Source organism: Phascolarctos cinereus, unplaced genomic scaffold (genome assembly GCF_003287225.1).
Source record: "Phascolarctos cinereus isolate Bilbo 61053 unplaced genomic scaffold, phaCin_HiC Scaffold_7;HRSCAF=346, whole genome shotgun sequence".
Taxonomy (NCBI): Eukaryota; Metazoa; Chordata; class Mammalia; order Diprotodontia; family Phascolarctidae; genus Phascolarctos; species Phascolarctos cinereus.
In genome coordinates, this window is record NW_027556180.1 from 11,485,933 (window position 1) to 11,506,702 (window position 20,770).

At 49.8% G+C, this 20,770-nt stretch overlaps 1 protein-coding gene across 1 annotated transcript in view; it reads right to left on the minus strand.

Annotated features, from left to right (window-relative positions):
* Positions 1-20,770, minus strand: part of SNED1 (sushi, nidogen and EGF like domains 1) — a 101,541-nt gene that overhangs the window by 14,152 nt on the left and 66,619 nt on the right. Inside the window, 15 exon segments of the mRNA XM_020988987.2 lie at positions 250-351; positions 1,554-1,636; positions 4,046-4,190; positions 6,011-6,292; positions 7,394-7,506; positions 7,887-8,070; positions 9,900-9,941; positions 9,944-10,117; positions 10,120-10,194; positions 11,252-11,365; positions 13,179-13,292; positions 13,557-13,670; positions 15,723-15,836; positions 17,590-17,763; positions 18,732-18,845. Coding sequence (XP_020844646.1) covers positions 250-351; positions 1,554-1,636; positions 4,046-4,190; positions 6,011-6,292; positions 7,394-7,506; positions 7,887-8,070; positions 9,900-9,941; positions 9,944-10,117; positions 10,120-10,194; positions 11,252-11,365; positions 13,179-13,292; positions 13,557-13,670; positions 15,723-15,836; positions 17,590-17,763; positions 18,732-18,845 — 1,944 coding nt within the window.

Below are 20,770 nucleotides of genomic sequence, written 5' to 3' on the forward strand. Positions count from 1 at the left end.
GGGCTTTCCTCTGACTCCAGGCTCATTTGACATATTCAGAGTGAACCAAGCATAGGAAGAGCCAGACTTAGGTGAGGCTCTCCCACGTAGACAGAAGCAGGCAGGTGATTCACCCAGCGAAGTGCCAGGAGAGGGCTTTGGGCTTTCTGGCCTTCTCCACCTGGGGGAAGCCTGTCCACATGATGAAGGATAGGCAGAGCTCCTGTCTGGTGCTGGGATCAAGACTGCAAACCCTCTTTTCTGACTTACCTTCTTCCTCTTTGTTGCTTTCGGGTTCAGGCAGCTGGAGTGCCAGGCTGATCCGGTCGGCAGATTCTTCCGTGTTCTCCAGTTTTACTGGGGTCTCTGGTTCTGGGATGTTGTGGAAAAGCATAAAGGTCCAGGTTACAAAATGGTAGCTACTCCATTGGGGTTTAAGCCCGTGATCTACTTTTCTCTTGTTCTGTCTTTACTTCCACATGGGGTAGACTTCCACCTCCCTTTAGAATATCTGGCTGGGGGTAGAATGTGAGCTCCTGAGGGCAGTGACTGTTTCGTCTTTGTCTTTGGATCCACGATGCCCAGCATACAGCAGGCGCTTACTGATTGATTGGTGCAGAGTTGTTAAGCTCGTGCAGGACCTAAGTGGTCGTCTTGGGCTGTGTGAATATATTTTAATTGGGCCTTGTTTTTCACTATCACCTCATAGACCACACTCTCAGAAGAACTGTGTATGTGTTTATGTGTGTATGTATGTGGAATGTGTGTGTGTGTGCGCGGTGGAGGGGGAGTGAGTGCAACCCAACACCCACGTTTACCAGATGCCTACACAGGCAGTGGGGATAGGGAGAGATGCCAAGTGGAGACAGGACGTGATTTATGCCTTCTTGGAGCTTATGGTCTAGTAAGGAGTATTTGACACTCAGATACATAATTTATATGTGTCATTATGTATGCATGTGCACTAGTGATTTTAAAATATGTTACATGAATTAAAGAGAAAAGGTAGGGGGAGGGGAGAGAGGCTCAAAGATGCTTCATGGAACTCTCGAGCTGGAAAGGACAGTACAGGAATCATCCAGTCCAGAGGGTCAGACTAGGAGGCCTGCCACAAGGAGCAAAACTCCAGAGTAATTTGGAAATGTTTAACAAAATAAATACAAATAGAATACAACCTAGTCAGTGTGCTGCCCATGGGAATCTGTTTCAATTTGAGTTTGACACCATTGACCTTTGAAAGGCAGGGACCAAAGCCCAGTGTGGAGAAGGGAGTGCCTTCCAAGATGGCAGACAGGCTGTGCCTGTGGGTGGAGAGGTAGGACTCTAGTGTGGCTGCAGCCGACTAAGGAGCTGTGTTTAATCCTGGAGGCCCTGGGGAGGCGCTGCAGGGTTTAAACAGGAAGGACCTGGTCAGATGGTGCCCTGTGCTCCTGCACAGCCCTGGGTGGCTCCAGGTGGGCAGAGGCATGAGTCACCTGTGTTGTGAACCAGCTCCAGTGCCCTGAGCAGGGAGGCCCCTGTGACTCATTCCACCCTGAGACTTGAGACCCAGGAGCGAACAGTCGGGTACTTACGGGATCTCAGGGCGACCGCTTCACTCGGGACACCTCCGAATTTGGCGCTGATCCTTCCTCTGCCATCCACCAGCTCAGTGAACCTGACAAAGAGGGGCCGAGAAGAACCTGCATCAAGACCGTAAAGGGCAGCTAGGGGATGGCGCAGTGTGCAGAGTGCCAGGCCTGGAGTCAGGAAGACTCGTCTTCCTGAGTTCAAATCTGGCTTCAGATTTACTCACTAGCTGTGTGACCCTGAGCAAGTCACTTAACCTGTCTGCCTCAGTTTCCTCATCTGTCAAATGAGCTGCAGAAGAAGATGGCAAACCACTCCAGGATCTCCGCCAAGAAAACCCCAGATGGGGTCACGAAGAGTCGGACGCAGCTGAAAGGACTTGATAACAATAACAAAGATTGTAAAAGCGTCCCAGTGCACGAACGAGTCTGGAGGACGGACGGGGGCATCCCGTGAGTCTTTCGCTGCTCTCCGGGCCCCTGCCTGTGGAAATGTGCTTTCTCTGCCATGCCGCCCACAGCGGCTCCTTCACCCTGGAAGGGCACTCTGCCCCTGCATCTCCTTCTTCTGATTGGTTGGTTCCTCCCAGAAACTCCAGGCCAGCCGTCCCTTCCTGGTTCTCTGTCAGCCCGGCAGCCTCATCAGCTTCCTCTTATTTAGCATGGAAACTCCTTGAGGCAGGGCCTGCCTTTCTGCTTGCACTTATGTTTCCAGGGGTGAGCGCAGTGTCTGGCACAGAGTAATCCCTTGATAAATGCCTATTGCCTTCTCTGCAGTGGAACGGAAGGAGTCCAAAGTGACGTGGACAGATTTGTGATCTCCCAGCCGTCCTTAAGCACATGCATGTGCATACATGTATACGTGCAAGCACATGTACATATGTGAAATGCCCAACTTTGGGAGCACCGCTGGCTTCTTTCTGTTCACTCCCATCTTACTTAAGTTTTCTGTCTCAGAAGTTTGAGTCCCAGGAACCCCAGCACTTTTGGCAAAAACTTTCAGGAAGAAGTTTAGACTTTCTAGGATTTCTCAGTGTGGCTTACAACTAGTATCAGAGAAAGTAGAGAATACTGCACCCACATGGAGAAGCTGTCTTCAGGGTTCCAGTGGAAAAGTCCGACTTTTCCCACGAACTCACCATATGGCCCTAGGCAGGTGGGTCCCTTCTCTGGTCCACTTTTGTTTCCTGTTTTATTAAATCAGGCTTAATGATCTTTAAGGTGCTGCCTCAATATCCTTCTTTGAATATTCAGAGGAAAGTGTATTAAGGTCAGGGTCTCAGAAATAGGAAATGATCCTGCTGGGGGGAGGGGCAGTGTTGTCTGTGATCAGAGCCACTTGAGGCCTCCTCTCTCTCTCTCTCTCTCACCGGCTCCCCCCCCCCCCCCCCCCCGTCTCTCCCCAAAAGCCCTTTAACAATTGCCTTTCTCCTACAGTACTGCTACAGTGAAGTTTAATTAGCTGCTTAGCACATCCAGTTCATATTACTGCTGTCTTCAGAGAGTGCAAGGAGTCAAGCTTATACTCCTCGCTGGCTGAAAAGCAAGAGAGGAGGAATGGAATAATATCATCTTGTGTTTCTGTCTCCTGTTATGGTTTGCAAAGAGCTTTGCAGACATCTCAGTAGGTCCTTACAACAGTCTCATTTCAAAGGTGAGGAAAAAGGCTTTAAACCCAAGCCTCGTGACCTCAAATTCTGTATTCTAGGTTAGAAATCCTGTTGGTTTTCAAAAGACACATGTCACAGTTGGAGTGGGTGACATTCTCCACTGCAAAACTAGGACCTGGTTTGTAGAAGGGTAGTGCTCCTTGCAGGGTCTCTTCAACTGATCAGGAGAAAACATGGTGGCAAGAAGCTATAAAATCACCATCGGTCTAGCTAGAGGTAAAAAATAGCAACAAAGACATTGGCTGCCAAAAGCTTTAGGAGAATAGGGGGCTGAGCAAAACAGAGGAAAGGACTCCAGAAATTCTCTTTCCCCAGTGTGGTCTGCTTGACCAAACTCAGAAGTCTCATTCCTACCCTTTGAGACATGTTGGACGTGACCAGTCTTAATCCTAAGCATCTGTCAGGGGCAGCTGGATGGTGTACTGGATAAATCACTGGACTTGGAGGCAGGAAGATCTGAGTTCAGATCCTGTTTCAAACACTCACTAGCTGTGTGACCCTGGGCAACTCAACCTCTCTCAGACTCAGTTTCCTTATATGTAAAATGAGGATAATAGTAACACCTATCTCACAGAGTTGCTGTGAGGAATAAATGAAACACCATATGTAAAGTGCTTTGCAAACCTTAAAGCACTATGTAAATTCAGGCTATTATTATTATTGTAAGGTGAATGTATCTGTGACCCAATGCTATCACCACAAGGGATGGAGACCATTTCTGAACTGGTTCATTTGCAAACCCCTCAGAGATGAAGTATTTTCCAGCTGTATTTATGTGGGAAGTCTTAGCTGTAGGTCTTGTGGGCTTGGGGGAGGTGTTAATCGTACCTGGGGGGCTGGGATGGTTCTTCTGAAACCTCACGGTCAGCCAGCAGCCGAAGATCAGGCAGAAAGGATGGGGGCACTCTGTTCCTCAGCACCCTGGGGTGCCCTCCTTGGCTCCATCTTCTGTCAGAAGAGGCATCCCTCTGTGCTGCGGAGAAGGGGAGCAGAAAGAAGCCCTGACTCGTGGGCTCCATGATGCCGACCCCTCCCACCCCTCGCACTTTCCAGCCCCCGGCATAGGGACGGCCCTGGCCTTAGGATGGAGACAAGGGGGCGCCTGGTGGGGACAGTCCATTGCTCTGCTCACAGGTAGTGGAGCCACATCTGGCAGAATCTGTTCTATGGGTTAGGCCTCAGATCCTCCTCAAAAGCAGCTCCCTAAAGCTTCTGCCACCAGCCTCCTCTTCCTGTTCTTGCTTCATGGGTGGGGCTTTCCTTTGGTCACGTGTTAACCACCAGGTGTTAGCACTGTTGCCTTATCATTATGTGATTCTGGTCCCCCTACTCTGTAATGTCTTCAGGTTAATGTGATTGTTCTCTTTTATCAACCCTGATTTCAGTTTTTCATCATTGTTTTTCTTTCTTCTTTTAACATAGATTTTATTGATATCTATTTTTTATGTCCCCTAAATTTTCTCCTGTATTACTCCCCCTCCCCCTTCTTAGAGTACCATCTACTTTCATAAAGAATTTTGAAAATAAAAAAGAAAACTCTACAAAGAGCTTCATTTTCCAAATCAGATTAAATATGATTTCTAGATCTCTTGGCATTGTACGCACAGGTTGTCCATTGGTTTTCTCTCATTTCTCTATGTGTCTAGGGCATCTCCTTTTCTGATGATACCCTCATCTCCTGCACAGTTCTTCATTGGTAATATGTTGTAGGCTGCTCACATCCACCATCTGCCTGCCTGTCCCTTTCTTCTACCAAAGATACAGGCCTAAAGAACCATCAGGTGTTCACCCTACTTCTTTATTACTCAGTTTGCCCTGGATCAGTTGTTCACATTTACACATTATTGTCAGGGTCCCCTGGAGAGTAGGATGGGGCTCAGGCGTTCTTGAGGACGTGGCCATGACTTTCTTGTGACACAGTCATCACTGCCCAAGCTCTTGGTTGGGGGCTGGGCTTCAAGACCTCTAGCAACTCGCAGATCAGCCTATTATGAGAGTCTCCCATGAGATGCATACGTGCCAGGGGAGCACAAACATAGACATTTGGAGAGAATTACTCTATAACCAGGCCCCCCCAGATGTTGCTGTTCTGCCACAGGTAACTCTCATCTAGCTGTCTTGTTATTCCTCTCGACAACATAGTCAGCTCTGCCATGTGAAGGCCTGTTCTGGATGCAGGCATTCCGAGGATGGGCAGGTATACTGGTGCCCTGCCAGGGTTAGTGGTAACAAGCACTGCCTTCGTGTCTGGCAGACCTGTTGCCCAGCCTTCTCAAGGGTACTAACAACCGTGCCATAAATATCCTGAAGTTTACTCTGGTCTGCTCTAGATTCCTGGTCAGACTGGGAATACACTTAAAGGCCAAATTCCATGCCTTTTGTTTGTTTTGTATCCCCCCAGCACTTGGCACCATGATTTGGCACACAGTAGGTCTTCTGGCTGAATGGGGGGAGTCTGCACTCTGTAACTTTTGGGACACAGAAGAGAGGTAGCAGGCATGTTTGTCACCCCTGGTAACTCAGCCTGGAGGCTTGGCCTCATGGGAATTTGCTCAGCGTGGTTTCTGCAAAGTGTCAGGCCCTGCCTTACTCAGCTAGTTAAGATACTTTGTGATAGCTGTGATTTACAGCGGCCCTCATTGTGAGATTGTCTGAACGGCATTTTGTGTGCTAGGCTTAGTCAGTAGATACTAGGAAACTCTTGGTAGAGAGGAGGCCCCTTTCCCCAGGGGCATCTGTTCCCTACAGTCAGGGTTTCAAGGCATTTGGCACGGAAGACGGTTCAGAACTTACAGGTCATAATGTATAGATGGGCAGGGTCGCTGTGCATTTGCCCTTGCTCTGTGTTCTGTACCGCAGTCACTGAGAGTCGATACCTTTGACCTGGCTGCAGGTCGCGCATGGTGTAGGAGGTCAGCTTCCCGTTGGGCACATAGCGGCTCTTCACGCTCTGGCTTGTGGTCACGTTGATGATGTAACCCTCCACAGAAGCCCCTGGAGGTGGCTGCTCCCACACCATGTGGGCAGAAGTAGCTGTGACTCTTGAAGCTGTCAGGTTTCTGGGTGAGAGAGGACCTGCCAGAGGCATTGGGGTGGTAGAAAGGGAAGAAGAAAAACTGTCATCACTGAAGGAGTAGCTGGCATTTATACAGCGGCTTAAGGTTTGCAGAGCGTTTCATGAACATTAACTCATTGGATCTTCATAACAACCCTGGGAGGTAGGATTATCCCTATTTTACAGTTGAGGAAACTGAGGCAAACAAGGTGAAGTGACTTGCCCAGGGTCACACAGCTAGTAAGTATCCGAGGCCAAATTTGAACTCAGATCTTCTTGAATTCAGTGCTCTATTCCCTGCTGGGATTTCTTTTGGTAGGGATGAAACAATTTTCTTGAACACTAGGCTTTTCTCACTTTTGCCATTCTTGAAGCTAGAGGTGGTCGATCCCAGCCCCTCTTCCCTATGGCTGGTAACCAGTTACCACCCTCCCCCCCACCCCCATCCCTCCCTGCTCTGCCACGGGCAGGATCAGCCTTCCATGACCTCAGGAGCCTTCCAGACCAACCAGCTCTCTTCACGGATGAGGAAACTGAGGTCCAGAGCAGGAAGCACTATCTCCTCTTCTGGCTCCCTGGGCTCCTCTGGACTGAACTGGCCACAGGCCAGCACTTATCTCCTCCAGGGACAGAAGACCACAGGAAGTTATGTTTCCACAGTGTTAGACCCTCCCGGGACACAGAGCTTAGAGCTGGAGCTAGGAGTGGGCCATCAGCTAGGGGGAATCCATAGGCAGGGGCACTACGGGGGACACTTCTCATAGTACTTCATACTATGTGTATGTGTATGTATTTAGACCTATACCTATATGTATGTATTTGTATATATACACATACATATGTATGTTTGTACATAGATATGTATATTCCACTCTTCCTGTCACATGGGTCTTTCTTTGTGATAAGTCAAGTCATAGGTGTTACAGAAAAGACTCTGAGCCACTAAGTGATGGGGACCCAAGGTTCCTTTTCTCCTGCAGCAGTGGCATTCTCTGGGACTAGAATGTGCCCATCCAGGGGGTGAATGAAGGTGTGAAAGGCTCCAGGCTCTTGCAGAGAGGTCAGAGCAGCCAAGACAAGGGGAGGAAGATCTGATCCTAAACCCACTGTATCATACTCACGAGTCCACACGTGGAAGGGTGCAGTGGCCAGGCTCTCTGAGGGATGGTCTTCTGTGCCCAGCCCACTGAGGGTGGCCACATGAATAATGTACCTCTCTCCTGGCAGCAGATCCCTGAGAAAAGGGGGAGAGAGGATGAGCAGAGTGGCTGGTCTGCATTTTCATTTTGTGGATTTTCTTTAATCGTTTCTTTATGCTTTTCCTGTCTCTCTCCCCTGTTGAGACTGGGATGCCCCTCAAAGACGGGGACTGTTTCATTGCTTTTGTATCCCCAGAGCCTGGAGGACACATTAGGGTGATGGTGTGACTATTGAACACAATCAGGGCAAATTTAGAACTCTAGTGGGTAAAATGAGGCAAAGGATTCACTCCAGTCTTCCCCAGGCCAAAGTATGGACGTCTTGCCCTGTGATACAAATTCATATCGATAAAGGACTTTGTAAAGCAAGTGGTAGCCAACGTAGGGGACCCATTCATCCCCGTTGTGGTCTCACCAGAATGTGTACTTGTCAGTGGTACTGTCCAGCTCCACAACATGGTCCTCTTGATCCCTGAGGCGGCGGATAGACACGCGCACTTTGTTGACAGTAGAGTGCTTGACCTTGTGGAGGGCCCATTGGACTGCGATCGACGAGGCTGTCACATTGGTGATCTCAAAGCCCTCCACAGGCCGAGGCCCTGGTGGGATGAAGGAGCCACTGGTCAGTCACAGGCATCTGTTAACGTGAGATGCCCAGGACTCTGGGTCAGGGCCTTGCAGAAGAAAGTTCTTAATGAATGTTTTCTGGATTGAATTGAATGTAGTACTAGAACATTAAATCCGTGGTGAGTGAGGGGAGGGCTTAGCAATTGGCTTGAGTTAAAGGGGTAACAGAGGAAGAACCACCAGGACAAAGGCCCAGTTGTTGGGAGCAGAAGACATTCCATTTGCTGCAGCCAGATGAGTACAGTCCATTCCTGGTTACCCACGCCAACCCCAGAGTCATAGATCTCAATGCTAAAAGGACCCCCCCACCCCAGCTGAGACAGCCTGACACAGCTTCCTGTCCACAGGTAAGTCAGGTGCTTTCCTCATTTTATAGATGAGGCAGCTAGGGCCTACCAGGTCACCTGACTTGTCTAAGGTGACATTGAAAATGCGAAGTGGATGAGACCAGCAGAGAGGGCTTCGGAGACATTTCTGCCGGCAGTAGAATGTAAGGCCCTCAAGGGCAGAGGCTTTCTTTCTTTCTCTTTAGATTCACACCATGCAAGACAGTGCTGGCACAAAACCAGAGCTTAATAAGTGCTGTTGAATTGAATTGGCTTTGGGACGTGTTACAGTTTTTATAGGATCCTAGATTTCGAGCTGGCAGGAGTTAGAGAGAGTTCAGCCCCCAGCACAGGCTGCTTCCTGCAGTCCCCTAAAATTTGAGGGGTGTTGACACCTACAGTGGAGGCTTTCAGTCTCTGTCTCTGGATAAAACGGATATATATATATATATATATATGTACACACACACACATATAAAAAATATATGAATATGTGAATATAAAATATATGAATATAAATACATAAATATATTTATATAAATATAAATATATACAAATATATAACTATATATACAACAGATATAAAAGCTGACAGCACAAACGAAGCATGCCTGCAGATGTAAAGGAGGAGCCCAGGTGCTTTAGAGAGGCAGATGGCCTCTGGAGGAGCAAGTGTTTGCAGCAGACCTTCTGGCAGCTGCTGGAAGGAAGCTTCTGATGCGCAAGGGAAGACTGGAGCCACAGTGTCGGAGCAGCGCATGGCTGTCCCATTGCCAGTGACGCCCTCCCTTTGGACTGTACAGATCTGGCACGGACAGTTAGGTGCATGTTGTCTCCCCACTTAGAAGGTGATCTCCTGGAGGGCTGGGGCCGTGCTTAGCACAATGCCTGACACATAGGAGGTGCTTAATAAATGCTTGTTAACTGACTTCTAATCTGGTACAACGTTAGGCATTATTCCTGGAAATAGACCATCTAGAAGATAATAGACAGTAGTGAGTGTCCCTGTGGTTCACACTGTCAGACTATAGCTGGGCACAGTGTTTTCTGAGGGCTACTGATGGACTCTAGAATGTCTGGAGGAGGGCCCAGGCTGGTTGAAGGACTGGGGATACTCTGTCCTTAGAAGGAGACGGGAGAGTTGTCTGATACTTGAAGGGATGCTACGTGGGAAATGGATTGGACGCTTGTAGAGCTAGAGAACAGAACAAGGCCCAGTGGAAAGAAGGAGAAGAGGGGCAAATGTGGGCTTGATATTGGGGGGAAACAATAAGAAAATTCCCCCCACTGACAGCTGGCGCAGAGTGGAACAGTAGCTTCCCTGCCACAGGGGTCTGATGCCCACTAGCTGGGGAGGTCTTGGAGGGGATCTTTGCAGAGGAAGGGGTGGGACTAGCTGGCCTTTGGTCAGAGGTGCCACCCAGCTCTCTGATCTCTGACCCTCAGAGCCCCCACGGCCCCACATGTGGACTCACGAGTGCGGGTGATGAGCACCACAGGTCTGCTGATATCATTTTGTTGTTCACGTTGCGTTTGACTGAGAAGACGGAGATGTTGTAGGCTTTGCCCGAGGCCAGGGCCCGCAGCTGGTGGGCAGAGTGGCTGCGATCCACAAAATCGGTCCGGCGGTAGGAGCCGTCGAAGGAGGCGTAGGTCACCGCGTACCCATCAATCATCTGCTTGGCTGCTTGGTCTCCGGGGGACGCCAGGAGATGGAGACACCGCTGTCCTCCACCCTTTCCACCTTGAGCGTTGTGGGTGGCAGCAGCTCTGGAGGGTTTCGGCAAGGCCACGAGCAAAGAGAAGAGGGTAAAGCAGCATGAGAAAGACCTGTGGCCCGCCCCACTGCCACTCATGTCGGGGGCCGTGGGACAGGAAACAGGAGGAGGGAGGAGATGCCAGCTGGCGAGGCACTGGGCTGGGGGGACCTGGAGGCTTTGGTTGCTCAGAGCGTCTTGGTGGGATCAGGAAGGGATGGGAAGCCTGTGAGGCCAGTTAGTTGGGAGAGAGCCTATGCATTCTTCCATGATAACCAGGTTTGGAGCAGAAGTAAGAGAGGAATGTCTGGGACAGTCTCACATGATGGAAGTGTCTGTGTGTTACTGTTTGATGGGTATTGAGGTCCCCTTTGGCATTTCCACTCTCCCTCTGGGTTTTGAAGGATAGGGGTCCATGTGCTTCTCCTTCCCACCAGCCCCTGGGAAGCCCCCCACAGGCCGATCTTGCCTGTCTCCCTTTCTAGACACAGGCTTGCTCTGGACACTTGTCCCTCAGAAGCTGGGCTGAGTCTCAGCCCATCTGCCTCCTCAGGGGCCAGCGCCTCCCACAAAAACAACCTTTCATTTATTTTGTGTCTATGTATTTGTATAGACTGTCTTCCCATAGGGTGCTAGCTCCTGGAGGATGTGGCCTCTCCCATCGTGTCTTTGTAAGCCAAGCATCTACAGCAGTGCCAGGCGTACAGTAGGTGTTGAATAAATGCTTGTTGAATTGAAAGACCACCGTGGTGGCATTGGACTGGGGAGGATGGGGATGACTTCCTTAGGGAAGCTATCCCTTGCTCTAATATTTGGTTTCCTGAGCCAAAGGAGCTCTCAAGACTACAGGTTCTACCAGGACTCTTCTAAGAAGAGAGACTTGAAAGGTCCCTCTGGTTTTGGAGATCTCATCTCTCAGCGGTGTCTGGGGCCCCCACCTGCCTCACAGGGTTCCCCCCCATCCCTCTCCGACCAAGGCTGACCCCACAGACCAAGAATCCTTGGCTTGGGGCGTGGTCCCTCCCCCATGTGGGTGGTGCTCCAGCCTAGGCACGCCCTCTCCCATTTACCTTTGGCGCAGTTTCTGCCGGTATAGCCCACTTTGCAGGTGCAGCTGTGGGACCCGTTGCTGGAGAGACAGTAACCTCGGCCTCCACAGGGGTTGGAGAAACATGGATCGCTTGCTGAATGAGAAAGGCAGATGAGATTGAGGGGTAACTCTTGATTTTGCCCTGGTACTCCAGGTTCCTGAAGCCCACAGCCCCATTTAATGCCATCCTTCCATTCTGCTACCCTCCCCTGCAGCTGGGTCAGCAGTGACTGCATTCATCCTGTGGCACTTGATAAATGATGTAAGGCCACTTTCTCCTGTGGTAATCTCGTCTGATCTCAACGACTCAAGAGAGGAGAGAAGCGTGGCAGGTAGCATTGGCTCCATTATTTTTTTTTAAATACATAAGGAAATTGGTTAAGGCACTGGACTAGGGTCACCCAGTCAGTCAGTGGCAGCTAGGACAAGAACCCAGGCCTTCTGACTCCCAGCTTAGCACTTCTGACAACCCCAGGCTTCCTCTCAAAGTCAACTGCAAGTCAGAGGATCCGGGGATTTGGGCCTGAGAGTTGGGAAGTCCTATGGTCCAACATTTTCATTTTACAGATGAAGAAACTGAGGCTGGAGAAGGGAACAAGGTCAGAGTCACGCAGCTAGGAAATGGCAGAGCCAGGATTTGGTCTCTGATCTTTGGGCTTCAAATTGAGGCCTTCTTTTGGGCCCGGGCTGTAGCTGGCAATGGGTCCTGGCTGTCTTGGACCTCGTGGGCAGGCGGGGGAATCCTGTGGACCCTTTCTCAGAATCACGTTTTTAAAAGCATAAAGTAAAATACATGGGAGTACAACAGAAATCAAATGTATCACAATATGGTTATTAAAACATTAAAAAACAAAGTTCATGAGCTGCAGATCTGTGTACTGCATGCAGGCCTGATGGTTACTAAGACACTGCACAGATATGGATGGAGGAGGGGTGTCTGGTAGCTGGCTTGCCTGGGGGCAATGTCTGGGCCCCCCTGCGTGGCCCAGGGCCGCATTGCTTTTCTGCTGGGGTTGTGCTGAAACAGAATGTAGCTGTGGGGGCTGACATCTGGGGAGGAGGAATGAGAGGTGATTCAGGCTGTGGACTTGGACCGAAGAGACCGGGGTGTGAATCCCTCCACAGGCTCTTCCCAGACTTCTAACCATGCGCAAAGTACTTAACCTCTCGGAGCCTGAACTTCCTCCTTGGATGTGACAGGTTCTGCCTGTGTCACTGGGGGCTGTTAGGACAAGAAGACTTTTTAAAGCAATTTTGAGAAGCCCCTTAAAGCAATATGTAAGTGTGTCATTGCCGTCCTTTTCAGGCAGCTAGCCAGTCCTCTGGGGTGCGTCTCGGTGCCACGATTAAGTGAAACTCGGTTCTTGTCTAACACTGTACCGGGTGTGGTGAGAATTAGAGAAGAAGGGTCACCCCCTAGAATTTTACAGCCCAACCTGGGAATCCAAGCTCACAAGTGAACAGGGCAAGATGAGAAGCATGCTGGCACCACCGGCTGGGGCGAGGAAGGGAGGGAGTCAATCCAAGGAGGCCTGCCTTGAGCAGGGCATTCTGGGCCTCTGAAGCCAGGTTAATACGCAGACAAATGAGTCGTAACAAATGGCGCCACTCTGAGTTTTACCAAGGGTCGTGAGCAACATGATTCACATGTTCCTTACAGAGACCAGAGAGGAGGTTGTGCTGTGCCCATTCTACAGATGAGGCTCAGAGCATTAAGTCAACCAGCCTGTTAATGTATACATTCACAGCCAATGCAGGGAAGCTGAGCCTGGGACTCAGGGTTCTGGTCTCAAGTCTTGTACTCTTTACACCCCCGGGCTGCTTCTCGAACACCAGGAAAGTCTCTTGACTGCTTGGAATTTGCTAGGTGTGAGCCGGTGGTATGGTCATATCTGTGCCCATCTTACCTATCTCACAGTGGTAACCAAAGAAACCTTCAGGGCAGACACACAGATAAGAGCCTCCATCATTCTCACACTCTCCTCCGTGCTGACAGGGCCCTGAGTCACAGGCGTCCACTTCTAGAGAATTCCCAAAACACACACAGTGGTAAGAACGGTATCGGCTTGAGGCGGGCCTCAGGCGTGGGGAGGGAAGAGCTTGGGGGAGTGGCAGAGCACGGCCACTCAGGCGCCTTTTCTTAGCTTAGGCACAGCTGTCTTGGCAGTTTTGAGGATGAGGGTTGACGGCAAAGCAGAGCTACCGTTGGAGGGCTGGGAGAGATGCTTGGGGGAGGTGATGGGAAGAGTGAGGAGCCGTCCAACAGGCCCCTTCAGGAGTCTTACCTTTTTCACAGTGGATTCCAGCAAAGCCATCGGGACATTGGCAGACAAAGGCAGCTGGGAGATCCTTGCAGGTCCCTCCATTTTTACAGGGATCTGACTGGCATTCATCAGTCTCTGTTGAGAAATCAGAAGTGTTTATGTATATGGTCATCACATGCTTGTATATATTCCCACTCTGAAAGACTGGTGAGCAGGAAAAGCCCTTTTCTCTCTTCTCTCCCCAGTATTAATTCCTTCAATAAGTAATTCAGGCCCTAGTGCAGGCACAGCACTGGTGGTTATGGTGGCAGAGTTGGGGTGGGGTAGAGTATGAAGTCCCTACCTGGGATGAGGCATAGATAGAGAGGAGTGATTGGCACTGTTGCATCAGAGAGGTGCCCAGGCAGCTCTCTAGGAAGGGCTTAGGACAGTGACATTTAGCCTAGCAAGAGCCTGACTGTCTATCTGGTTATCTGATGAGCTGCTGCTCAGCCTCCCTCTAGACTAATCCCCGTTTCATTCTGAACTAAACATGACCCAAATGGAAGACCCATTGTCTTCCCCCACCTCCCTTCCCAACTTGGGTTTTTCTCCAGGGGGCACGGCCATGCTTGCAGTCCTTCTTCAAACCCTTTGTCTCCCTTACCCATAATCTTTAACCTTTACAACCTGCCTTGTGTTTGACCCATTTTCTCGATTTTCCCAGCCACCACCTTAGTGCAGACCTGGACTAGGGCAGCCCACTCCTATGCTCTAATATCTCACCTCTCAGATTCATCCTCCCTTCGGCTGCTAAAATAGTCTTTCATTGTGTCATTTGCCTACCCATCAAACCTTCAGTGGTTCACTCTTATCTTCAGGATAAAACATGCCCTTGGAATTCGAGGCTCTTCACTGTCTGGCTCCAGCTTTCCTTTCCGGGGACATTCACATGACTCCTCCCTCTTAACTGAGTCCTAGCTGACCTGCCCTTCCTTGCTGTTCCTGTCTCCGGGTTCTAGACTTTTGCACAGAATACCCGGCTTTCATCAGCTGCTTCCTTCAAAGCTTGGCTTCTGAGCTTCTCTGAAGGAGAAGCCTTTCCTAATTCTTCTACCTGCTCCTGTTCTCAAATTACCCTGTTTATCCATTTGTTTCTTGTTAGCTCACCCCTGGCAGAATGTAACCTTCTAGAGGACACAGACAACCTTCTGTTTTTGTCTTCACGTCCTCATTGTTTGGGGTGGTGTTTGCACACAGTAGGTGCCTAATCAGTGTTTGATAGACTTGGCCTCACCAACTAGTTTCCTCACTAAGAAGGTTAGCAGGGATGAAAAGCAGCTGACAGTCATTGTCATACTCAGCAGCAGAACACCCTCTTGTCACTGCTAGGCAGGCCTGCCCACGTTTTTCAGGATTCCTCCTGTTGGTCATTTCTTTTTTCCTTTGGGTCTCTGATTTCATCAGTGCGGGAACTCCCTTCACAAGTACAGACTCTTCTGCAGCTTCCAGACTGTCTGAGCACTGCCTGAGGCCCTGACAGCTTAAAAGCCCTGCCCGAGGTCACACTGCCAGGAGAGGTCAGAGGCAGGCCATCCCAACTCTGGGTGGGCCTTTCTCCATTTGGCAACATTGGCACGCTGTGCCATTCAGGGACCACAGTGTGTTCAGTTGCTCCATAGTTGGTAGGCACCCCCTTAGTTTCCAGTTTTTTTTGGTAGCACAAAAAATGCTGCTGTGATTAGTATGTGTATAGGTCCACATCTGTCTGTCTGTCTGTCTATCGATGTGGCTGTTTGTCCTTTGTTCTCCAAGAGAACCATACAGCAGGAAGGTGATGCTGTGACTTGCAAGTGCATTGGATTTAAGTGAGAGAGAGCTGTGCAAAGTCACCAGCATCACTCTCTCTTCCGGAGCCGTCTGGATCTAGTGGCCAGATATAGATCAGGATGACTGGGGACAGCCCTGGGCCTATCTGGGTAGATATAAAATTGTGTGTCTATTTATAGGTAACGTACACATATATGTATATACCTGTGACCTTTCTTTCTCTCATTGACCTTGTGCACAGGCCCTGATGTTATACCTAGCCAAGAGTTACCCTAACCTGCTCAGGGTGGGCCCAGAATGTATTCACACAAGTCCTCCCCTTTGTACTCCATGTGGCTGACAGAGTGTCCTTTCAGGGTTTGTGGGACTTTCTCTTACCCAGCTCACAGTGGGGTCCCATGTATCCTGAGCCACAGACGCAGAGGAAGCTGGCGATCCGGTCCTTGCAGGAGCCCCCATTCAGGCAAGGCTGAGATTCACACTCATTGATTTCTAAAAGAGGATGGAAATGTTATCTTAGTACAGGGACACTGATTTGGTTTGGGGATGGTCTGGCATAGAGAGAGTGCTGGCTTTCAAGTCAGAAAGTCCTGCCTCTGCCACGTGCAGATTGGGGGACCCTGGGCAAGTCACCACCTGAGATTAAGAGAGATCTCTTGGACTGTAACTTGCAGAGAAGGAGCTGACCTGCTTTGGAAGAGGGATTTTCTTCATCTGGGAATTTCCTACGCCACAAATCATAGGTCCATTCCCCATCCCCTGTCTTTGTTAGGAGGATTTTGGGAAAATCCAGTAACAAACCTTGAGAAACCTGTGAGAGAGTCCAAACCAGGGATGGGAATCACTGGTGCGACAGAGATGGAATTGGTCTGGAAGCCAAAATGAAATTGGGGCTCACGGGAGATGACTGCTCCTGGAAATGGCTTCATTCCTCTCTGGGGCCGGGGAGAAGATCTGCAAGGCTTCTCAAGCCCTCCCCCCCAAACCTGGAATGGTTTTTCCTCCTCAGCTCCACTTCTGGGAATTCTTTGCTTCCTTTAAGAACCAGAGTGGCTGCCTACCTTCCCTGGGAATCCCTGCCCGCTTCTGGAGACCGCTGACATGGTTCAGGGTCTGTGCCTTGACTGTGTCAAACTCTCAGGTCACTTTGGGCAGTGACAGTAGGGATGATGATGATGATGATGATGATGATGATGATGATAATAGCTAGCATTTATAGACCATTTTACCTATGTTATCTCATTTGACTTTCACAATCATCCTGTGGGTTGGATGCTATTATTGTCACCATTTTACAGATGAAGAAACTGAGGCAAACAGGAGTTAAGGGATTTGCCCAGGGTCACAAAGCAGTGACTGAGGCCAGATTTGAACTCAAGTCTTTCTGACTGTAACTGAAGCATCTGCAACAGCTGTTGTTTTGGGTGGAGCTACATTGTTTGTATAGACACTGCTTTAGCTGGGGGTGCTCTAGATTTCATAGACTCACAGAACGCTGGAGTTGGAAGAAGCCCTAGAACACAGACTGTTAGAACATAGGAGTCTAGACCTAGAATAACCTTTCAAGAACATCAGATAAGAAGAAGGCACATTTCTAGAGTCAGATCCCTTGTGATGCACTTTACCTGCATTCTCTGTGGAATGCCACAACATTCCTGTGAGGCAGGGAGGAACCTACCTCATTACACCCATTGTACAGATGAGGATCTGGTCTCTTGAGGGGCATGTGAAGAAGACTCAATGGGATGCTGTATGTGAAAGGGCGTTGACAGTCTTTGGGACTGGGCAGACATCACAGGTTGTTACTGGGATGTCTGCTTTTTAATGAGACAGCCAGTCAGGAGTGCTGGCCATAACTATGGGAATCTCCGCGGGAAAGTCCCTTAATCTCTCTGGGCCTCATTTTCTTTCTCAGCAGACTGAGGAATTTGGATTATGGGATCTCTAAGGTCTGTTACAGTTCTCAGCTTTAGAGCTGAACCTTATGGGGCACCAAGTCCACAGACGAGAAACTGAGGCCCAGAGAGATGAAAAAACTTGTCTTGGGTTCAACGGGCAGTAATTTTGGAGCCTGGGCTTCCCAGTTGTTATTAATATGCCCACATTAAGCTCTCCATTTTTTGTGTCATGTGGCTCCGAATTAGCCAAAGTAGGGAGAGAGGGTATAAACTCAGAGTTCTCCAGTCCTCCCCCCACCCCAACCTTCAGGGAGAACCTCAATATGTTCACAGTGGAACCCAGTCACCATCACACTGTGGGGGTTCGCTCCAGAGTCCGTGTGCTCTGCACACTCTGGGGTTGTTCTCAGAGCTGAGGATGTAGCCCTGCTCACACTCGTATTCAGCCAGGGAGCCCATCTTGGTGGAGTTAAATCTCACTTTGGTGTTCTTCACTGAGCTGGGAGTACCGCAGTCCACCTCTGAGTGACAAGGAACACATGGGGCAGGGTGGGAGAAGAGGAAAAGCCACAGTTACCTCTGAGAGAGCTTGGAGTCTTTTGGAGAGAGAAACTTTAGAGCATGCATGATCTGGCTCATGGGGAATTGGGATCAACCAGGAGAAAGAAATCCATTGCTAAATTCATTCACTTAATAAATGTGCTGGATGTTGGGTAGGATAAAAAATAAGCAAATGATCTGGGTTTTACCCAAGGGGGTCTCATACTCGGAAGGCACCTCTTAGGACCAGAGGTTCTCTTGGGGAGGGGCTTTCATTTGGCATCTTGTGGCTCCCTGCTTTCCTTTTCCTCCTCCTCAGCCTCCCCACCCCTGCTAACTCCCTGCTCTTCTTTTGGATAAAACCAAACGCAAGCTTGACCTCACAGGGCTGACTTTGAGTTGTCTGGGATGGGGCTCCTTCATGGCTCCCTGTCTTTTCCTCTTCCCTCCTTTTCTTAGAACAGCTTCCATTTCTATGGTATTTAAAGGTTACAAAAAAGGCTTCTGGCTCACAGTGCCCCCATCCCCACCCCCATGGAGGGAGGGCCTCAGGTGAAGAAACAGCCCCAGAGAGAAGAGGTGACTTATCTAAGATCAGACAAGTGGGAAGCGGAGGGAGCTGGGACTTCAGGGATTCCAAGTTGTCTTTCTGTGTTTTCCTTTCCTACTGCTTCCCCTGGCTATGAAGGGGGTCTTTAAGGCAGCGTAGGGGGTCAGGGTTAAGAACCTGTGGCTCCCAGACTTGAGTGTAGGCTTTCTGCAGTACTCCCAGCTGCCGGTGCCTTCCCCTGTAAGACTGCCTTACTAGATCTATTCTACATGTACCTTCTAGGTGCCTAGCTACCATATATTGTCTCTGCCTTGAGGGCAGGGACTGCTCTTGATTTCCCCAGCACTTAGCACAATGCCTGGCATGTAGCAAATGCATAATTCATTGTTGGGACCTTACCTGACTGGCAGCGTTTCCCAGTGTACCCAGCACGGCAGCGGCAGATGTAGTCTTTGCCAAGATCGTTGCAGGTGGCACCATTTTCGCAGGGGCTCATAAAGCAAGGAGAGGGAGCTGGAAAGGGATAGCCAGAAAGGACATGGAACCCACCCAGACCTCCATCTAAATGGCCTCAGTCATGATCCTTGTGGGCCATACTCTGAAATGGACCTTGGGGATTGTGGCAAAACCCAATGTCAGAGGATGCAACTTGGTGACATAGCAGTAGCTAGGCTGGGTCCACTCTGTTGTATGTGAATCTGTGATGGAAGCTATCCAAGGACCTTGGTATGGTGACGGCTTCCATAGCTGGAAAATGTAGCTAAACTTTCAGAGTGCAGAATTCTGCTCTTTGCCTTCTCTAACTCTTCCTATCAGTGACCTGGATAAGGACACAAATGGCTTGTCCAATTGGTGGATGACACAAAGGAGGGAGGAAGAGATTCTGGACAACAGAAGCGGGATCCAAAAATGTATCTGGCTGGAATAACAAGCTGAATATGATCGGGATAAATTGGGAGTCCTGCTCTGGGGGCCAAAAAAATCATCGTAGGTGACTGCGAGCTGAAGAGGCTTGCAGCCGAAGGGTAGATTGTGATGTTAGGCTGTGTGACTTGCAGTGATGCAAGTCATCGGCCCGCTTTGCTGTGCCCTGGTCAGACCAGAGCACATCTGGAGCAGGGGTTCACTTCTGGGCCCCATAGTGTAAGAGAGACATTGACAAATGTTTAGAGGGTGGTGACCAGGGTGGTGAAGGGTCTTGAAACCGCGTGATATGTGGATCATCAGTGGAAAGACCTGGAGATGAGATGTTTCATCTGAAGAAAATAAGGCTTGGGGAGAACACGACTCTCCAAATTCCCTCTTGCCTCGAGGAGAAAAGACAAGCTCCTAGTTGGCTTTTAAGGCCATTCACAGTCTGGCTCTGGCTTAAAATTACTCTTCACATGTAATATTTTCCATCTGAGCCAGCCAGTTTGTTGTTTCTCGGCATGGCATTTCATCTCTCATCACCATGCCTTTGCCCAGGCTGTCTCCCACGTCTGGAACACTCTCCCTCCTCACCTCCATCTCAGACTCCCTAGCTTCCTTTAAGGCTCCACTCAAATACCATTTTCCACAGGAAGACCGTCATGACAGATGCCCCCCGTTGCTAGACTCCTCCACCCAGAAGTTACTCGGTATCAACATTGTGTGTTTTGTGTTTGCTTTTTGGAATCCACACTGTTTTCCTCCAGTCGATGATTACCCGTGGAAGGCGGGGCCATTTTGTCCTTTGTCATCATCCCCACGATACCTAGCACAATGCTGGTACACAGCAGGTGCTTACTAAGTACTTGTCAAGTGGACGTGGAGGACGTGGAGGAGGGGCTAGGCCTCCTGACAGCAGTGACATTGCAGACAGGCAGACCGAGGCTGGATTTGAGGAAGCCCTTCCTTACAATGAGCTCTCCCCAAATGGAATATAGTGCTCTGTGGAGTTCCCGTCACTGGAGGTGTTCAATCCGAGGATGACTGACCACTTGCCAGGGAGGCTGAAGAAGGAATCCGGGCCTCAGGCAGGCAGTGACCTTCTCTTTGTGAGATCCTGTGATTCTCTGCTTCGGAGAGGAACTTCCCCCTGCCTTCACATCCTTCCTGAATACGGGTCTAGTATCTTTCTGGAGACACACTATGGAGGTGGTGAGTGGTCAAACAGGCGTCACTAGAGCTGCCTGGACCTAGTCATGTGGCCTTCCTCATAAAACTCTTCCATCCACAGGCCTTTGGAACTCGAGTCAGCTGGATGTGGGCCATGGCATACAAGCGTTCTCTGAATCTGAGGTTCTATGAGTTGTTGTTTCTGGGATCTAAAACTCCAATCGCTAAGTAGCCTGGGTATGATCTACAAAGCCTAGTGTCAAATGAGAAATGGTGGGGTCCCCCGTGAGCCTACTGGAGCCCTGCCCCTACCTAGAGAAGAAGTTAGCTTCAAGTCTAGGGTGCTCACTGAGCACGCT